The 21357-nt window shown below is 37.7% G+C and overlaps 1 protein-coding gene across 1 annotated transcript in view; it reads right to left on the minus strand.

The window, feature by feature from the left end:
• Positions 1 to 1737: 1737 nt before the first annotated feature.
• The window catches only part of abcf3 (ATP-binding cassette, sub-family F (GCN20), member 3), a 20311-nt gene continuing 691 nt past the window's right edge, over positions 1738 to 21357 (minus strand). The window contains exons 2-21 of the mRNA XM_083542736.1: positions 21056 to 21200; positions 20819 to 20895; positions 18976 to 19031; positions 18211 to 18308; positions 16446 to 16568; positions 14441 to 14707; positions 14097 to 14177; positions 13899 to 13958; positions 12427 to 12483; positions 11764 to 11786; positions 11591 to 11646; positions 8954 to 9154; positions 7524 to 7600; positions 7366 to 7410; positions 6498 to 6630; positions 6259 to 6347; positions 3882 to 3973; positions 3399 to 3531; positions 2629 to 2716; positions 1738 to 2347 (exon numbers count right to left, since the gene is read on the minus strand). Of these exons, the coding sequence (XP_083398862.1) occupies positions 2189 to 2347; positions 2629 to 2716; positions 3399 to 3531; positions 3882 to 3973; positions 6259 to 6347; positions 6498 to 6630; positions 7366 to 7410; positions 7524 to 7600; positions 8954 to 9154; positions 11591 to 11646; positions 11764 to 11786; positions 12427 to 12483; positions 13899 to 13958; positions 14097 to 14177; positions 14441 to 14707; positions 16446 to 16568; positions 18211 to 18308; positions 18976 to 19031; positions 20819 to 20895; positions 21056 to 21200 (2060 nt within the window). The 3' untranslated portion in view covers positions 1738 to 2188. The remainder of the gene's footprint in view (positions 2348 to 2628; positions 2717 to 3398; positions 3532 to 3881; positions 3974 to 6258; positions 6348 to 6497; positions 6631 to 7365; positions 7411 to 7523; positions 7601 to 8953; positions 9155 to 11590; positions 11647 to 11763; positions 11787 to 12426; positions 12484 to 13898; positions 13959 to 14096; positions 14178 to 14440; positions 14708 to 16445; positions 16569 to 18210; positions 18309 to 18975; positions 19032 to 20818; positions 20896 to 21055; positions 21201 to 21357) is intronic.

The following is a 21357-nucleotide window of genomic DNA, read 5'->3' on the forward strand; positions in this document are numbered from 1 at the left end:
CATCCATTTATCCATCTATCCATCCATCATACTAGATCATCTAATTGTTTAAACCTCCATCCATCCATCCATCCATCCATCATACTAGATCATCTAATTGTTTAAACCTCCATCCATCCATCCATCCATCCTACTATATCATCTAATTGTTTAAACCTCTATCTATCCATCCATCCATCCATCCATCCATCCATCCATCCATCATACTAGATCATCTAATTGTTTAAACCTCTATACATCCATCCATCCATCTATTATACTAGATCATCTAATTGTTTAAACCTCCATCCATCCATCCATCCATCCATCCATCCATGATACTACATTTTCTAATTGTCCAAGCATCCATATCTTGTAATTGTTTAAACCTCCATCCATCCATCCATGATACTAGATTTTTTAGTTGTCCAAGCATCCATCCATTATACTATACCATCTTATTGTTTAAACCTCCATCCATCCATATCTTGTAATTGTTTAAACCTACATCTATCCATCCATCCATCCATCCATCCATCATGCTATCTCTTCTAACTGTTTAAGCCTCCATCCATCCATCCTACATTTCCTAATTCTCTAGGCATCCATCCATCCATCATACTACATTTTCTAATCGATCAATCATCCATCCATCATACTATATCTTTTATTTGCTCAAACATACATCCATCATACATTTCCTAATTCTCTAAGCATCCAGCCATCCATCCATTTTCTAATTGTTCAAGCACCATGAATACATCCATCCATCCATCCATCCATCCATCCATCCATCCATCCTATATCTTTTAATTGTTCAAACATGCATCATACATTTCCTAATTGTCTAAGCATCCATATATCTATCTAGTCATCCATCCATCCATTATATTACATTTTCTAATTGTTTAGGCATCCATCCATCCGAATATATATTCTAATTGTTCAAGCACCATTAATCCATCCATCCATCCATCCATCCATCCTAATATATATTCTAATTGTTCAAACATCCATCATACATTTCCTAATTGTCTAAGCATTCATACATCTATCTAGTCATCCATCCATCCATTATATTACATTTCCTAATTGTTCAAGGATCCATCCATCCATCCATCCATCCATAATACATTTTTCTAATAGTTAAAATTGTTCAAGCACTATTAATCCATCCACCATCATACTATATCATTTATTTGTTCAAACATCCATCCAAAATGTAATAATCTTCCAAGAATCCATCCCACAGGCTCCTGATCATGCTGGAACAGGTTTAGGTCTCCTAATTCAAGTGAAGGGGAAATGTATAGAACACGTACAAAGGCGTCCTACAGCACTGCGTGTCTCCAAATTTGTGGGAACAGTTTTAGGAAGAAGCACAAACGACTGGAAAAATCAGGTGTTCCAAAACTTTTGCAGACAGAGTAATACAGTATCTGAATCAAGTATAAAAACCAGTAGTACTTAGAACAGTTCACAAAAGATTCTCTGGATATCACGTGAACAAAACGTGTAATAATCTCTACAGAAATAATGTGATTTAGTCGTTCTGTACTCCAGCACACGACTACAATGATAGTGTTCAGTGTTACTGTGTAAGATAAAAGCAATTTTAGTATTCTTGTGTAAACTAGAAATAATAAAAAAATAAGCATCAGTGTAAAAAAACAGAACATGTCAGTAAGCCAGTGTATTAATCAGAAATAAATAAAAACAAAGACACGAGATTGTGAAAGAATCGCAGACAGCAGCAGGTTAAAACTGATTGTACGTTAGGATTTTATTAGCGTCTTCTAACATCGATGTTGATAAGTTAATGACAACAGTCGCATCCAAACAACATAAACGCACACGTCCGTCCCGTCCCGTCCCGTCCCCCCACTATACATTTATTGCATCAGGCTTCTTTTCTCTTTTGGCTGCTCATGTGCAGAAATAAGATGAACCTGTGCAGAGAACCCCAGCAGGAAGTATCTCATGTCACATGACCAGTAAAGGATGCGGCGTGATCACAGCAGCGAGCGCGGAGGTCATGATTTCGGAAAGAAGAAGAAAAACAAAACAAAACTGAGAACCGGTACGGTGTCGGTGCTGCTTCGGAGTTCAGTTTGTACGCGGAGTTCAGTTTGTACGCAGAGTCAGTGTGTGTGTGTGTGTGTGTGTGTGTGTGTGTGTGTGTGCGGTGTGTGTGTGAGGACGAGGCTCTTCAGAGAAAGCCTTCTTTCCTGAACTGCTCCTGCAGGATGTTCTTGTACTCGTCGAAGCCGCCGTCGATGCGCTGCACTCGTCCAGCCTCGCACACCCACAGCTCCTTACACACCAGCCGGATGAGGCGCTCGTCGTGCGACACCAACACGACGCCACCCTGAGGCAGGAAATCAAATAAGAATGAATTGGGACTAAATGGGGAATGCGACGCTCAAAAAAATTACCCGGTGTCCCAATACTTTTGGAAATATAGTGAATGTAAATATTAATTTAAAATATATACAAACACTTCTGCACCCACTTGTAAATAATTATAAAAAAAACATTTTATTTAATTCTTTCGGTTTATTGTTTAAGCATCGTGCCGTCACCTGAGAGGACTTTTCTCAGAACTGAAAGAAGAACCTGATCGCTCGACGCCAGCTGGACTTCACTTACCTTGAAAATGTTTAAAGACTTTGCGAGGGCTTCGATGGTTTCCATGTCCAGGTGATTGGTCGGCTCGTCGAGGATGTAAAAGTTGGGACTGGAATCGAAAGAGAGTTGAAATTCAAGACGATGCAATTACACAGATACGTGAGCAAAAGTACTGGGACACCTGACTTTTTTTTTTTTTTTCCCCGGCCGTATGAGGTTCTTCCACAAACGTTTAGCACAAAATTGGAGGTACAAAAATTGTATGTGGATCTTTGGATGCGATCAAATCAAATTTTCTCTTCACTTAAACTGGTTCCTGCATGACAAGGCTCCTGTGCGCAAACCCAACTCCATAAAAATTCATAGGGTTGGAGTGGAAGATCTCCTGCTATAGAGCACTAAACCCTATTGAACACCTTTGAGATGAATGTGAATGCACCCCAGACCTACGTATGTATGTATGTATGGATTCATGGATGCTTGAACTATTAGAAAATGTAGGATGGATGGATGGATGAACAGAAAATCCTCACCTTACCTACATCAGAACCTGACTTCAGTAACACCCTTGTGGCTGCATTTCACACAAATCTCCACATAATCTAGTAGAACATCTTCCCAGAAGAAATGTGATCATTAGAAAATAGTAGCAAATGGGCACTGAATGTGGAAGATGATGTTCAAAAGGCTCACAAGAATCTTATGGTCAGGTGTCCACAGACTTTTGTCCATATAGTGTTTATTAAACTGTTACACACACACACACACACACACACACACACACAAATTACCAAGGCATGGTCATCTGAGCAAAAGCTACACGGCTCTTCTGGCCTCCAGAAAGACTGGCCACAGGCCGCATGGCCAGCTCACCGCTGATCCCGTACCTCCCCAGCTGACGCCTGTAGTCCTCCTCTGTCTGACCTGAACACCGCACACAAAATAATAACGAGGGAAACGTCATTGTAAGTTCTTTAGCTACGAGATGACGAGTGTGATGGTGTTGATGTCGGCCTATTAGATCAGTGAGTATAGATAAGAAGGCGCACAGATAACAGGACTAAAGCGCCGCTGCATCACTCTCTCTATACAGATATGACTCCATATGGGATTGTTGAATGAAACCGTGGTTAAACAAAAGTAATTAAATATTGCAGGAAGCATGCGGTTAATTATAAAAGGTGAATACGCAGGTTGGTCAGGGTTCGTTCGTTCATGTGATTATGGCTTTATAGTGAAGCATGGGATTATAAATTATGGAGGTCACACTGTACCGGGAAACTTGCTGAGAAGAAGCTCCACTGAACAGGCGTTGAGGTCCAGCTGGTCTACGTGGTGCTGACTGAAATAGCCGATCTTCAGGTTTCTGTTGGAAAACACCAAATCAGCTCATTTCACTGCTGCTCACTTGATCAGTGTTGGCTTATGTATTGATTATTAGATATTGGGTATAAAATGATGCATTAAACTGTGAAATTACATATGAAATCATGTCTAAATTATCTTTTAAAATTTCATTGTGTGAACTTATGTACAGAATTATGTAATTATCTATAAAACTGAGCAACTATTTCTGAAATTATGTAAAAAATTAGTGAATTTTACATAAATGTAAAATTATGTATGAGATTACTCATGTAATTAGGAATACATTTACAAGGAATTATGTATGAAATGAAGTGAAATTGTGAACTTGTGTACAAATTTATTAAATTATCTAAAAGATTATGAATGAAATGTATAAAAGTGTGAAATTACGTATGAAATTATGTGTGAAATTGAGCAAGTATTTATGAAATTGTGAAATATTTAAGTTATGAAGAAAAAAAGGTATGAAGTAATATGAAATTATGTATAAACTTTATAAACCTATGCCTAAATGATGTATAAAATTCTTAACTATCAAAAGAAATTGTGTAAAAATGTAAAAATTTTGGATCAGTGTGTGAAATTATGTACAAAATAATATAATTATCTATGAAATTGAGCAATTATATATGGCATTAGGTGAAATTGTAAACCTATATATAAAAATATGCATGAAAAGGTGAAATTGTGTGTGAAATTAAAACTTATTTAAAAAATTACATATGAAATTGTGTAAAAAAATTAAGTGAAATTGTAAACTTGCATGTCAAAAAACGAAATTATCAAAATTTATGTATAAAAGTTTGTAATTATATATGAATTTGCGAGGAATTAGGTATGAAATGATTGCATTGTGTCTGAATTATGTACGAAATTTAGTGAAAATGTAAACTTGTGTACAAACTTAGGAAATTATGTAAAAAAAAAATGTATAAAATGATTCATAAAATTGTGACATTGTGTATGAAATAATGTGTGGAATTATGTACAAAATGATGTAATTTTCTATGAAATTGAGCAATTATTGATGGCATTATATGAAATTGTAAACCTATATACAAAAATATGCATGAAAAGGGGAAACTGTGTGTGAAAAGAAACCTGTGTAAATTACATATGAAATTATGTATAAAATCTTTTGAAAAAACTCTGTATAAAACTATGTAATTATATATGAATTAGGTATGAAATGATTGTGTTGTGTCTGAATTATGTAAGAAATTAAGTGAAAATGTAATTTATGAATAAATTGTTAACTACCGTAATTTCCGGACTATTAAGCACCCATATATAAGTATATAATATATATGTAACGGGTGAAATATGTTGTGGGTCCTTGAAGAGCAGAGCGCCATTTTGGGAATAGCCTGCTGCCGCATTTTTCCGCTATTACTGCATGTGTGCAAGACCGAGGAATATGTCCATATTATTTTCTGATGCTCATTTCTAAATTTCTTTGACTAACCCGTAACGCTGTTGCCAAGAATAATAAAAAAGCACGAGTTTTGGAAACCTGTCTGTGCTTATATGATTTCATTTGCAACTGAAGTTAGCGAGCTCTCCCTTCACCCAGACTCAACGCGCTACAACGGCTTGTATCTAAACAGTAGCCTACCAAGAAAGTCATTGTTCACTGTCTTCATACTTCCTTTCACAACAATTTCTCTCGGGAGTTTTTCTTTTGGCATCGTCGTGCGTTTAAAAATCACCATCGGTGAAGCTTTTCTCCCGATGCCGTGCAGCTCAGAACACAGGTGAAGTGTGTGTTTTCATGCTCGGTTGTTTTCAGCGTGACGAATGATTCGCATTTCCTGTTGACAGTCCGAGTGAGTGGCAGGTCAAAGGTCAGAGGAACCTCATCCAAATTTATGATGTGGTGCGGCCCGATTCAGTGGGAGCGCATCTGATTTAATATAAAGAGTTTCATTGGTTCACCTGAACCCGTTCTGCAATTTCATTGGTCTAATGTTATGGGGCTCAGTTTTTTGAAGTTTGTGTAAACGGGAAAAACCCAGGAAAAATCCATAAATTGTCCGCTTCGTTGTTTAAGCCGCGGGGTTCAAAGCGTGGGAAAAAAGTAGCAGCTTATATTCCGGAAAATACGGTATGTGTGAAATTATTATGCAATTCTATGAATAATATATATCTCTTTTTTTTTTTTTTTTTTTTCAGGTGCAGAGTTGAAAACATTTTCAAAACTCATTTATTGGTCAGATGTTATTATGAAACGAGCACACCAGCACTTTATATAATCACACTGATGCCTCCCTCATCAGGTCTCACCTGTGAGCGTGTCTGGTGCCACTTATAGGCGTGAGATCACCCATCAGCAGCTTCAGTAACGTGGACTTCCCCGCACCATTTTCACCTACCTGCAAAAAAAAAAAAAAAAAAAGATTTGAACACAAACAATGCATTCAGAAGCAGCTCGGTCTCGCTTCATAAATCAGAATCCAGGAATTCTGTTAATCATCAACCAGCAGCGCTGCATTTTACTGTTTAACCGACACGTGGTCACGTACGATGCAGATCCGGGAGTCGAGATCGGCGGAGACGCAGAGGCCGGTGAACAGCCGCTGCTGGGGCGTGTAGTAAAACTCCAACTCGTCCAACTGCAGGATGGGAGGAGACAACTTCTCGAAATTATCTGGAAAACTGGGAAAACAACGAGCTTCGTGAAAAAGTCGAACGAGGAACATCTGTTCTTCTTTATCTAGTGTGCATAACTATTCAGGATTTTAAATACACAATGTACTGTTACTTTCTGTATTCTGCTGGTGGCATTAAAGGTTTTTCTAGAGCTTCAGTTTATCCACAAATACAATCTTAATGTCAGTAAATGTGCTTTTTAAACACTCAGAGCAACAACTGAACCAAAAAAAATCATCTAGATAAAATAAAAAGATAGAAGTTAGCAGACACCTGACTAGAAGATTGGTTTTTGCTTGTTTTTGAACATCCCATTCCACATTTAGTCCGCGTTTGCTGTTATAGTGACTCTTCTCTTCACTAGATTTTGTGGAGATTGACAGATTTCATTAGCTGGCGCAGATTTGGGTGAAGAGAAACTCTCAAAAAGCTCCTGCATCCTATACAATTGTGTGCCTCCAGATGTGTGGTAACAGTTTGAGAAGAACAATATGTGGCTGGCAAAGTCAGGTGTCCCAATACTTTTGTCGTGTATTTAATTCTGGAATTCTGGAGAATTCCATACAGCTATTATTCAGTTCATGAAATTAATGCTTTTGGCGCAATTTTTTTTGCTTCAGATATTTAATGAGCAGTTGAGGGTTAAGGCAATGGCAGCTAAGTGGGATTTCAAAATAGGACCTTCTGAAGTCAACATCTTTCCACACAGACTTATGAGCAAAACTCTGTTCTTAAACTCACCGTAAAATGACTTCGGACTCCTTTTCTATTGGTTTAAGTTCAGGGCTGTTGAAGGGGAAGAGAAAAAAAAGAAAAAGAGCGATGTGAGTGTAGTGAACTTGATGGTGATCAGTATGAAGGAAGGATGAAAGAAGAAGGAACGATGAGGTCTCACTTACAGTTTCTCTAAAAGCTTCAGCTTGCTCTGCACCTGTGTAGCTCTGTTCGCGTTGTACCGGAACCTGTCAATGAATACCTGGTTTACACACACACACACACACACACACACACACACACACACACACACACACACGGGCCATTATGACATTTACATTGAGTAAAACAACAGGTCAGAGAAATTGTAAAATTATGTATGGAACTGTTTGAATATATGAAATATTTATAAATGTGTGAAATTTTGTATTATGAATAAAATGAGGTATTAAATTATGTGAATTCAGGTTTGCAATTTATAAACCTATGTATGAAATTTTGTATGAAATGGCAAATTGTAAATCTGTGCATAAAATGATAAACTTGTGTAAATTAGATATGAAATGAGGTATAAAATTGTAAAATTATCAAAGAAATTATGTAGATTATGTATGTAATTACAAATGAAATGAAATTAAAATTATGTATGGATTTGTTCAAGAGTTTAGAAACCTGACATTTTAAAGATATTAATAAAATTAGGTATAAAATTATGTAAATCTAATCGTATTAAAATTTGTATACAATCATTTGTGCAAATTCTGCAGTATATAAAATTATATATAAAAAAAATATATAAATATATATATATAAATATATATAAATATAAATATATATATAAAATTATAAAATTATGTATGAAATCAGAACTTTTAGTTTATTTGCTATTTGAAAAAAAAAAGGAAATATGCATTCTCAATTTTATTTATATTTATTTATATATATATATATATATATATATATATATATATATATATATATATATATATATATATATATATATAATTCATTTATTTATTTCAGGGCTGTCAAAAGTAACGCACACATATATACATATACATACATATACATATACACACACATATATATATAATGAGTTAACAAAATTATTTTAAACAGCACTAATTTTATTAACAGAGCACACATTTCTGTAAATATAAAAGTATTAATAAATATACATAAATAAATATATAATACATTATTTTGAATTACTAAAGGTTTGTTTTACAGATGCGGCGAGTTTCAAATCAAAACCAAAATCCGCCATGATGCGCACATCCGGCAATTAAAACCGTCCGTGTGGAAACATAGCAAAAGTTCCGTTTAGTGTCCTGATGATTTACGTCATTTAAAAAACACCATAATTACATTAAAACATTTACAAGAACACTTAGTCTTCATGCTCTATGTTGAGTTCGGTTTCATGAATAATAAAAATACATTTGCATAAAGCATCAATATTTGTCCATGTGCATAGCTCTTGAAAGTATAGTGAAGGTAAAGAATTCAAAGTAAATGTAATTAATATAAATATTACAATAATTAACGATAAAAATAAAATAAAAACATATACAGGAGTGTGTGTGTGTGTGTGTGTGTGTGTGTGTGTTTATACCTGTATGTGTTCTCTGTACTGTAACTGAGCCTCGTACTCCCGTTGCTGGTTCTTCAGTCGGTCCTCTTTCGTCTTGATGAAGTTCTCGTAATCGCCACGGTAACTGTCCAGACGCTGCGAGTGCAGGTGGATGATGTCGGTCACAACGGCGTTCAGAAAGTTACGATCGTGAGACACCACAAGGATGGTGGACTGCCATGTCTGGGGTCACACACACACACACACACACACAGATGCAATGTGTAAACAGCACTACAATATGTATATAACGTATAAAAAAAAAAGATTGCAGATTTATTAAAAAAGACAAATATCACATGGTCCTAAGTATTCAGACCCTTTGCTGTGACACTCATATATTTAACTCAGGTGCTTTCCATTTCTTCTGATCATCCTTGAGATGGTTCTACACCTTCATTAGAGTCCAGCTGTGTTTGATAATACTGATTGGACTTGATTAGGAAAGCCACACACCTGTCTATATAAGACCTTCCAGTTCACAATGCATGTCAGAGCAAATGAGAATCATGAGGTCAAAGGAACTGCCTGAGGAGCTCAGTGACAGAATTGTGGCAAGGCACAGATCTGGCCAAGGTTACAAACATTATTTTGCTGCACTTAAGGTTCCTAAGAGCACAGTGGCCTCCATAATCCTTTAATGAAAGACTTTTGGGATGACCAGAACTCTTCCTACAGCTGGCTGTCTGGCCAAACTGAGCTATCGGGGGAGAAGAGCCTTGGTGAGAGAGGTAAAGAAGAACCCAAAGATCACTGTGGCTGAGCTCCAGAGATGCAATCAGGAGATGGGAGAAAGTTGTAGAAAGTTAACCATCACTGCAGCCCTCCACCAGTCGGGGCTTTATGGCAGAGTGGCCCGACGGAAGCCTCTCCTCAGTGTAAGACACATGAAAGCCAGCATGGAGTTTGCTAAAAAAAACACCTGAAGGACTCCAAGATGGTGAGAAATAAAATTATCTGGTTTGATAAGACCAAAATAGAACTTTTTGGTCTTAATTTTAAGCGGTATGTGTGGAGAAAACCAGGCACTGCTCATCACCTGTCCAATACAGTCCCAACAGTGAAGCCTGGTGGTGGCGGCATCATGCTGTGGGGGTGTTTTTCAGCTGCAGGGACAGGACGACTGGTTCAATTGAGGGAAAGATGAATGCGGCCAAGTACAGGGATATCCTGGACAAAAACCTTCTCCAGAGTGCTCTGGACCTCAGACTGGGCCGAAGGTTTACCTTCCAACAAGACAATGACCCTAAGCACACAGCTAAAATAACGAAGGAGTGGCTTCACAACAACTCCGTCACTGTTCTTGAATGGCCCAGCCAGAGCCCTGACTTAAACCCAATTGAGCATCTCTGGAGAGACCTAAAAATGGCTGTCCACCAACGTTTACCATCCAACCTGACAGAACTGGAGAGGATCTGCAAGGAGGAATGGCAGAGGATCCCCAAATCCAGGTGTGAAAGACTTGTTACATCTTTCCCAAAAAGACTCCTGGCTGTATTAGATCAAAAGGGGGCTTCTACTAAATACTGAGCAAAGGGTCTGAATACTTAGGACCATGTGATATTTTAGTTTTTCTTTTTTAATAAATCTGCAACAATGTCAACAATTCTGTGTTTTTCTGTAAATATGGGGAGCTGTGTGTACATTCATGAGGAAAAAAAATGAACTTAAATGATTTTAGCAAATGGCTGCAATATAACAAAGAGTGAAATATTTAAGGGGGTCTGAATACTTTCCGTACCCACTGTATATATAGGATTTAAATAAAGATTTTAGGGTTTTTCAAGGTAATTAAGGTCATTTACTTTATTATTACTATTGTGTTTTTTTTTCTTGTTTTTTTATATATATATATATATATATATATATATATATAGATAGATAGATAGATAGATAGATAGATAGATAGATAGATAGATAGATAGATAGATAGATAGATAGATAGATCAAAAACAGCTTATAAAATTACATACTGACATCCAAAATCTGATATGTAGATACAACTACTAAAAAAAATAGTATATTTAAGTATTTAATTCATTTCGGTAGCATCATTTCTTTTTTATGTCAGTGACCAACATATATTCAAATTCGAATGCAAAAAACAATTGCATCATATTTTTGGGTTTATTACCGCACATTTACTTTATTATTACCAGGCTTGATCTCATAATGCAAAAACAAAAAAATTTTCTTCTGACCTCTAATATCGAATATTTAAAAATACTGTGCATATTGTAAAAAAAAAAAAAAAAAAAAAAAAAAAAAAAATAATTTTTTATTTAATTTGAAAGAAAATTGCACTTTCATCTTTTATTTTATTGTTCTGATTATTTTATTTTTGTTAATTGTGGCATTTAATTGATCATAATTGCCTTGATTTTTTTTATAGTGCAAAAACATCTAAATAAATAATGTACTGCATAATAATAATATTAAAAACTGAATTCAAATTTTCTATTTAATCTCTGCAGAGTTTCTGTCACAGATAAAAATGTAATAAAATCGAATGGAAAAAACAGGATGCGCATAATAAGAGAAGATTTTACAAACCCTGATTATTGTACTAGTGCATAAAGAGCACCAGTGAAAGTCTCTCTACAGACTCGTGAGTCTCACCTGTAGATAGGTCTCTAACCACAGAATGGCTCGCACATCCAACATGTTTGTGGGCTCTGATAGCATGGAACGGTGGGGGGGGAGAGAGAGAAAAAGAATTAATGATGTTAAATGAAGGATTTTCTTAATCACACAGTTCATGTTTGACTTCAATGGAAATCGGATTTACTCACCGTCAAGTAACAAAAGGTCCGGCCTGAAAAAACAGAGGGAGTCTCAGTACAGAAATGAGGGGGTGCATAACAAAATTATAATAAATAAAAAAAATAAACAAATACCGAAGCGAGTTTATGAAGCGAGACGTGAGATGGTGTTTTGAGGAAAACTGAATATTATGGGATGTATTTGAAAAAGTGTTGCATATGTTCATTAAGGCTTGTATTTTATTATAATTAGCTTTTTTCTTTACATCTGTGACATTTCTCAATGCCTTAACCACCAAGCTACCACCTCCCCAATCCAACCCCACCCCCCATTTTTATACAATAATCCCTTTATTGTATAATCTACTAAAATAATAATAAGCAAATTAATACAGTTAATATTTTTTGAAACAAATACAAGTATTTGTTTGTGTTTTGCTCCACATCTATACAGTGCACACACACACACACACACACACAGACACACACACACACACACACACACACACACAGTAATGTCCATATTGAGGTTATGAACCATTATTACATTTCAACATCAAACACATGATGGAAGTGATGAGGGCATGGTGATGCACAAAAAGGAAACAAATCCATGTTCTTCCGCTCCACTTCGTTTTTTTCGCGTAATTAAAGATTATTATTTATTTTTTTAATGAATTGAGAGCTCCTCACCTTGCAAACAGGGCTCGTGCTAACGCTAACCTCATTCTCCAGCCACCGGAAAATTCTCTGTGGAGAAAAACACACACGTGAGCAGACAATTTGGGTGAACCCCCCCCCCCCCCCCCTCTGCTTTATCCTGGATTAATGTGGAAATATTTGGCATGATTAAAGCATCCTTCTGCATTTCTGGGCCAGAAAAAAAAACCTAGCCAGAAATGAAACCTAGCTCTTACATTAGCTGCATGTTACAGTAAAACCCATTTCTTCTAAAGTTCGTAGATTACTGCTTGTCTGAAAATAAAACTTTACAGACGGCTGCTTTAAAACGTATAAAATGTACATTTCGTTTACTGTGTCATAATACAGCTAAATATTTCTCTTTTTCTCATGCAAATTGCTTGATTTTATTCATAGTTTCAATTCAGATGATGAATTGCAGCAGATGAAATGAAGTCATGTGTGAGGAAATTTCTAAACCAGATGTGTTTAAAGCTTCTGCATTTCAGGGCCAGAAAAACAAAAAAAATAAAAATAAAATGTTTCATCTTTCATCTTTTTAAGTTGGGTAACAACAACTCTTTGAAGTTCTGACACAATGTCCAAAAAAACTACAAAACCCTACAAACGGCTGCTTTAAAATGTACAACACGATTTATTTCTTTTAATTTGTCTTATGTATAAATAAATATCTTTTTCTTATGTAAAATTCTTGAATTACTTCTTGCTTTTCAATTCAGGTGCGGGTAAAAGCAACAGATGGAGTAAAAGCATGAGGAACTGAATTTCTTTCATCCAGATGTGTTTTAAGCTTCCTACTACATTTCAGGGCCAGAAAAAAAAACAACAATAAAAAAACCTGTCCACAAAAATAAATAATAATAAATTTAAAATAAATCTTTTATCCACTGCGTTTCTTTTGAAGTTGGCTTAAAAAAAAAAAAAAAACTCTTTGAAGTTCTGACAATGTGGAAAAAACTTAAATGGCTGCTTTAAAATGTACAAGATTTATTTCATTTAATTTGTCTTATGTATAAATAAATCTCTTTTAGTTCTCATGCAGTAAAATTATGGGCGAGAAAACTTTTGATCCAGATGTGTTCAAAACTTCCTACTGCATTTCAGGGCCAGAAAAAAATGCCCAAGAAATGGAAAATAGAAAATTCAGGTGCGGGTAAAAGCAATAGATGAAGTGAAATCATGTGTGAGGAAATTTTTTATCCAGATGTGGTTAAAGCTTCCTACTGCATGTCAAGGCCAGAGAAAATATAAATAAATAAATAAATAAATAAATAAATAACCAGAAATGGGGTAGGAGAAGTAAAAAAACCATTATTGCATATCTTTAACAGCTGTGTAAAAACAATTCTTACTTCATGTCTAGAAACACTAAAAGCTAAAACCTTACAAATGACTGCTTATAAAATTTACAACAAACTGATCATTTGGTTCTGAACAAGACTTTGGCTGAAGGTTTCACTCACTTGGTCGGTTGCTGCTGCATTTTGGGGGAAAAACCTAAACCTGCGAGGATCACTGAAGCTCTGATGAAAAGAAAAAAAAATACAACAAACGAGCACCTTCATTAGACACACGGCTGCAAAACCGCACCATACTGCCTTCATTACACCAGACGATCGTAAATAGAGCCGAGAACAGCGTTACAGGGTGTGAGGGTTTACCTGGCTGGTGCTTTGTCTGCCTCGATTTCTTCCAGTTTAGCGTAGATTTCTGAGAGACGTACGCTTTCGGTCCCGTCCGCTCTAAATAAATAAATTAAAAAATAAATAAAAAATAAAAACATTTTGAAAAGTCAGAATTTCTAGCAATGATTTCAATAAGCCTGGAATACAATAGAAATTAATCCTAATAAATAAAAAAAAAAACATTAATAATAATACATTTTCTGCATGTTATTGCAAAACCCATTTTCATTCAAAGCTCTCTTTTTGAACTGGAACTGTTTTCCCCCCACTTCATTCTTTACATCATCTCGTTTCTCCTTCCAGAACACATTCTTACTCACGTTCCGTTGCTGATGTGGGCGTTGAGCGAGCGTTCCTCTTTGAGCAGCTCCTCTCGGACTGTGTCGCTCTCCAGGACGCTCTGCAGGGCCTCCGTCTCGTCTCCGGCCACCTCCTGCTCCACGTGCAGGATGGAGATGTGAGCGGGGACGCGCAGGCTGCGACTCGCTAGCATCTTCAGCAGCGTGGTCTTGCCCAGGCCGTTCCTCCCGATCAGCCCGTACCTGCGTCCGCTCGCCAGGCACAGCTCAGCCCCCTGCAGCAGAGACCTGCGGCGTGAGGAGACACCATGATGACCTTCACGTGTAGACCAATTTCTTATACACTGTTCTTTCTTTTACATGGGCTACGGTCAGCTAGAACTAATTCATATGCAAAAAAAAGTAAAAAAAAAATTATAAAAAAAAATTTGGGAGAAAAATAAAAACAAACCAAAGAGGAAAAAGGAAAAATAAAATCCACAATATGCAATTGGCATAAAGAGAGGAGATACAAACTTTATTTGCAGATAAAAGTTTTAACATTTTAATGCAGATTTTATCCACACATAGTTTTTCCGGCTCGCGTCCATTGCTGGAGCGGCTTAGAAGGTCCGCTGTCCTTACGAGAGCGGCCTCTAGAGGCGAATCGCCGCTGATTTGATCGATGCTGTTTGTTTATACACGAGAGACTGCGCGCTACTGATGGAAAGATCGGATAATTTTTCTTTGAATCTTGTTCATCAAAAAGAACACTTTTTTATTTGGAGTCGTTAAGTTCATTTCGTTCCTTTGATCACAATCAATATAAATTGTTACATTTTCAATAATCCCACCAAAAACGTCCACATACGCCTTTCACTATAGTTCCAATAATTTATATACGTATATATAACTGCGTAGCATATATATGAGTCACGTGACAAAAGAACGAACGGCTTTGACCAGAGGACTCACAAGATAAACTATTCAATTCCGTTTCCTGTAGTCAGTCATTTATTTATTTCTTTTTTATATCGATGGCTAAACCAACCCAGCTAACGGTAAATTCCACTTTGTGTTCGACCGCTAATACAAACTCTTTAATTCAATATCCGGAATTTATTTAATCCAATTTCAGTTTTCTGAGTATCTCCTCCATCTGCAACAGATCCCACCACAACCACCACCACCACCAAGGACCCACCATCATCTCTGAACTGCTTCCGTAAAACACGGACATTACAGTGATGTAAATCTCACACTGTATTAGCAGCTTTACACGGATAATGGGGTTAAGAAAGAATCGAAGATTGAAACAATAACGATCATTTGCACTGCCTGACATTTTACAGAACCTGAACCAAAATGTATAGCAAAAAATTTGTGTTTTTTAATCTTTACTAGTTTATACACACATAATATACACTATTTCCAAAAGTATTGGGACACCTGGTCATAAGTACGGTATGTGATTTTTGTGCATCTCATTCCACAGTTAGTCCCAAATTACTCATAATTCCCTCCACTCTTCTGAGAAGATGTTCCACTAGATATGGATATTTGTGTTCATCAGCCACGAGGGTACTATGAAAGGCAGGTACTGATGTAGGTGAGGAGACCTGGGGTGCAGTCAGTGTTCACATTCATCCCAAAGGTGTTCAGTAGGGATGAGATCAGAGCTCTATAGCAGAGATCTTCCTCTCCAAAGCATGTAAACCTCATCTTCAAGGAGCTCACTTTTGTGCAATGGGGCATCATTATATTGGAGCAGGTTTGGGTTTTCCAAGTTCAAATGAATACAAATCTGGAGGTGAGCGCCTCCAGATTTGTGGTAACGGTTTGGAAAAGAACCACATGTAGCAAGAAAGATCAGGTGACCCAATACTTTTGGCATTTTCTGGTCATGTGACCAGACCACTGACCACTCGCATCAATTTAAAAAGACGGCAGAAGGAAAAGGAAGTAAGATGAAGCAGGCTGAAGCATCCAAAGATGATTGTTTTGGTGGGCATGTGCAGTACAGGGATGTTGGTTTGTTGATACTCGCCTCTCTCCGAACGACACGTCGAAGTTCTCTATCCGGATGTCGTAGCTGCGATTCTTCCCGGACAAGTCGACACGGTTCTCCTTCTTACTGCTGGCCTGACTGGCTGAGGCCTCCTCCAGGACCCTGCAAAAATATTCACAGCACAGTTATGAATAATGCATGCGTCTGTGGCCATCGTTTATTAGAGTAATTCATTACTCCGAGCCGGATTTAGCGCCGTTCCGAGGACTATTTCTATACACTGCGTTCCAGCCCTTCTTTAAATAAATCTTTTTTTTTTTTTATCTTGATTTTAAAACCTTCGCTCAATAAATGGATCAATGAAGGACCACGATACTTTAAATTCATGACAGGATTCACAGGCTTGTGTAAAACTATATATTAGTGAAGAGGAAAAAGAATTATAATCTTGTATTGATAAAATGAAATGTTTAATGTTTAAAAAAAAAATATCAAGAAAAATTGGAAACAATTTAAAACATTTTTTATGCTTTTTAAAAAAAAACAAGGGGCGAAAAATAAATAAATAAATACACATGCATACAGAAATTTTAAGTCATAATTTCAATATAAACTAAAAAAAAGAAAAGACTTTTATGCATATTATGGACAAAAGTATTGGGACACCAGACTTTTCCAGCCATATGCGGTTTTTTATTTTTTTACATTTAATATACAATTTTCCAAAGATACGATCTACTTAACTGTTCTACTTATTTCAGCATACTTTAACAAATGTGTGTCCGGGCATAAAACGCTAAAGAGTCCCAGCGCCAGCGTTAGTCCCTTCCTGGTTAGCGGCTAACGCTAGCGCTATGGATTCTTTAGCGTTTTCATATATGCGCAAAACAAATCGTATTTCCAGCACAGAGTGAGAAGCCACAGTGACACTGCGCAAACTCTTGTTTCTTTTTTGTGTGTGTATGTTTTTAAGTTTAATAATAATCATAAAAAATGCGCTCGAAGTGCGAGGTGGAGACTAAACTAACTTGCGGTCCGCCACTTAAAACGTTCCTGAGGTACTCAAATTTTAACTCTGTTCCCCTAATATATATATATATATATATATATTAGTTATATTTATAGATTTTCATGCCACGATTCTATGTTGTTGATATCTTGGGCAATTATGCGCAATAATTCGAGCAAAATACTAATAATTAGTTACATGTGCAAAAACGTTTATAGCAAATATTGTAGTCTGACATTTTGGTTTTCACTGCTGATACACACTTCATTTCACTTAATACATACCATAATATTATATTAATATTCTAATATTATATATAATATTATACACACACACATACATTATATATATATATATATATATATATATATATATATATATATATATATATATATATATATATATATATATATATATATTTTTTTTTCCTCATTAAATCTTTTTTTCCCTTTGATCTTTTGATCTTTCATTCCGAGCAACTGCAATCAAACAATTTCCCTGTGGAATCGATAAAGTATTCTTGAACACCTCACCTACATCACTACCTGAGTTGACTAACACACTTGTAGCTGAATCAGCACAAATCTACTCCAAAATCTGGTGGAACATCTTCCCAGAAGAGTGGAGCTTATTATAACAGCAAATGGGGACTAAATGTGGAACGGAATGTTCATACTCATCTAATGGCCAGGTGTCCACAAACTGTTGCCTATGCATCATAGTATAATATCTATATACAGTGATTATTATTATAGCATCATATGGCCTTAGGCTTGAGGAACACAGCACACTTACAGTGGGTTTGAGGGTTTCTGCGAGTCTCTTTCGTTCCTCCGCTCGTGCTTAGCTTTCAGCTTCGCCTCGGCTTTCTCCAACTTCTTCGCATTCACCGTCTGAACAGGAGGGAAGGGCAAGCGAAAGGAAGTGCGCTCAGAAATCAGCAGTAATGCAGGAGAACGTGTTTCTTTCACTCGAATAAGGTCACTCATATGTTGTTCAAAAGAAGGTTTTGGGCTCATGCTTGTAATAGAGATCAATCAGTGTTTGACTCATTAAGATCATTCTATCAGTCGATCGGTGTGTTGAGAGGAACATTACACTGAGTTGATTAAGCAAAGAGTCCTGTGATAAAAACAATAACAGGAACTTTGACTCAAGTGAAAGTTTAAAGAGACACTTTTTTTCCTGGAGTCATATTTTGCCTCTATTGTATCTCTACTTTTACTCAACTATACGGTTTGTGTACTTCGTCCACCACTGAAAATGGATTGGACTACAGAGCAGATATTCTTCAGCATTTAATAGCCTACAAATACAGTTTTATATTCTTCAGTCAAATCTGCTCAGGAGAAAGAAAAAAAAAAAGTGTCCTGAGGGTACGCAAACTTTTGCACACTTTTTGTGATGTTGTGGATATTAGTTGATAAGAAAATGGAATCTCATTTTGTCTGTACTGCTGCCCCAACTGAATTCCCAGTATTCTTATTGTAGAGGGTATTCCCAGTGTTCCCAGTGTACAGGGTATTCCCAGTGTTCCCAGTGAGGATGTGTGCATCTTACCGTGCCCTGGTTTCTCTTCACCATCCAAATGCCCTGCACATCATTAACCGCTGACTCTGCACACAACCACCAAACAAAAGCAAACATGAGGTCACACTCATTTATAACCATTACACAATCACTCAATCACTCCATCACACAATCACGCGGACATGTATGAGGACAGCGTGACATCAGTTAGGTGTGCAGTAGGAACGACAGGCATCAAGGATCGGCTCTGAGCCCTTTCCTGTTTGCAGTGGTGATAGACAGATTGGCGGACGAGGACAGACAGGAGTCTCCATTGACTATGATGTTTGTGGATGATATTGTGATTTGTGGTGAGAGTAGAGAGCAGGTTGAGAAGAGCCTGGAGAGGTGGAGGTACGTGCTGGAGAGAAGGGGAATGAAAGTCAGTAGAAGTAAGACAAAGAACATGTGTGTGAATGAGAGGGAGGGCAGTGGAGGGGTGCGGTTGCAGGAAGAAGAGGTGGAGAAGGTGGAGGAGTTCAGGTACCTGGGGTCAACAGTGCAAAGTAATGGAGAGTGTGTTAGAGAAGTGTAGAAAAGAGTGCAGGGTGAAGTGGGTGGAGAAGAGTGACAGGAGTGATTTGTGATAGAAGAGTATCTGCAAGAGAGTTTATAAAAGATTATAGGACTGTGGTGAGACATGAGATGTTGTATGGATTAGAGACAGTGGCATTGAGTAAAAGACAGGAGGTGGAGCTGGAGGTAGCAGAGCTGAAGATTTTGAGATTTTCAGGATGGACAGGATTAGAAATGAGTTTATTAAAGGGACAGCGCATGTAGGACGTTTTGGAGACAAGGTGTGGGAGGTGAAATTGAGATGGTTTGGACATGTGCAGAGGAGGGACGTGGGGAATATCAGTAGGAGAATGCTGAGGATGGAGCCACCAGGAAGAAGGAAAAGAGGAAGACCAAGGAGGTGATGTAGATGGACAGAGAGGTATGGAAACGAAGAAGAATACAGCCATCACACCATGTCTCCATCACTCACACACCATCTCTCCATCACCCCATCTCTTCATCATACTGTTAATCCTTTCAGCCCAAACACCCCATCTCCCCAACACCCCATACCTCCATCTCTCCAGCACCCAAACACCCCATACCTCCATCTCTCCAGCACCCAAACACCCCATACCTCCATCTCCCCAGCACCCAAACACCCCATACCTCCATCTCCCCAGCACCCAAACACCCCATACCTCCATCTCCCCAACACCCAAACACCCCATACCTCCATCTCCCCAACACCCAAACACCCCATACCTCCATCTCCCCAACACCCAAACACCCCATACCTCCATCTCTCCAGCACCCAAACACCCCATACCTCCATCTTCCCAACACCCAAACACCTCATACCTCCATCTCCCCAACACCTGAACTCCCCATACCTCCAAACACCCCATACATCCATCTCTCCAACACCCAAACACCCCATACCTCCATCTCTCCAACACCCAAACACCCCATACATCCATCTCTCCAACACCCAAACACCCCATACCTCCATCTTCCCAACACCTGAACTCCCCATACCTCCAAACACCCCATACATCCATCTCTCCAACACCCAAACATCTCATACCTCCATCTCCCCAACACCTGAACTCCCCATACCTCCAAACAACCCATACCTCCAAACACCCCATACCTCCATCTCTCCAACACCCAAACACCCCATACCTCCAAACACCCAAACACCCCATACCTTCATCTCCCCAACACCTGAACTCCCCATACCTCCATTTCTCCAACACCCAAACACCCCATACCTTACTCACTCAATCACTTTTACGCTTTCACTTTTGGACAAACACATAAAAGATAAACTCACCTGATTCTGCAGAGATCTGAGAGAGTTGCACAGGAGCATCAAGCAGCACCTGCCTCTGATTCGAGTTACAGTTATTGCTAAAAACAGAAAGATGTAGTCCGAGTGAAGAGGAGATACAGACAGACAGGTAAAAGGAGAGAAAGAGAGAAAGAAAGAAATCTTTGCTCTTCACTTCACATTTTCCAACACGGATTTCTGTTTCTTCTGGTTAACTTTGTAAAACACTACCACACTCACATCTTCAGCGTGTTGAACAGCTGCAGGCAAATGTCTCGCACGTCCTCTTCGTTTTTCTCTGCACCGACTTCCTGTAAAACTCCACCGATGGCGTCAAACACTTCCTCTCCGTCCTCAAAGTCAGAGCCACCACTGTCCAACACTCCTGCAGCAACACAGTCACATGAGAAAAAGTCGGCCAAAACAGTTCAAAGCAGTTTTTTTTTACTTTCTTTTTTATACTTTTGCATTTTCTTCCGTGAACAATTTGAACTAAAACTTTGTTGTGTCCTGTATGAGGGTCAGTGCACTAGTCTCATCCC

Source organism: Silurus aristotelis (assembly GCF_946808225.1).
Source record: "Silurus aristotelis genome assembly, chromosome: 5".
NCBI classification, from domain to species: Eukaryota; Metazoa; Chordata; class Actinopteri; order Siluriformes; family Siluridae; genus Silurus; species Silurus aristotelis.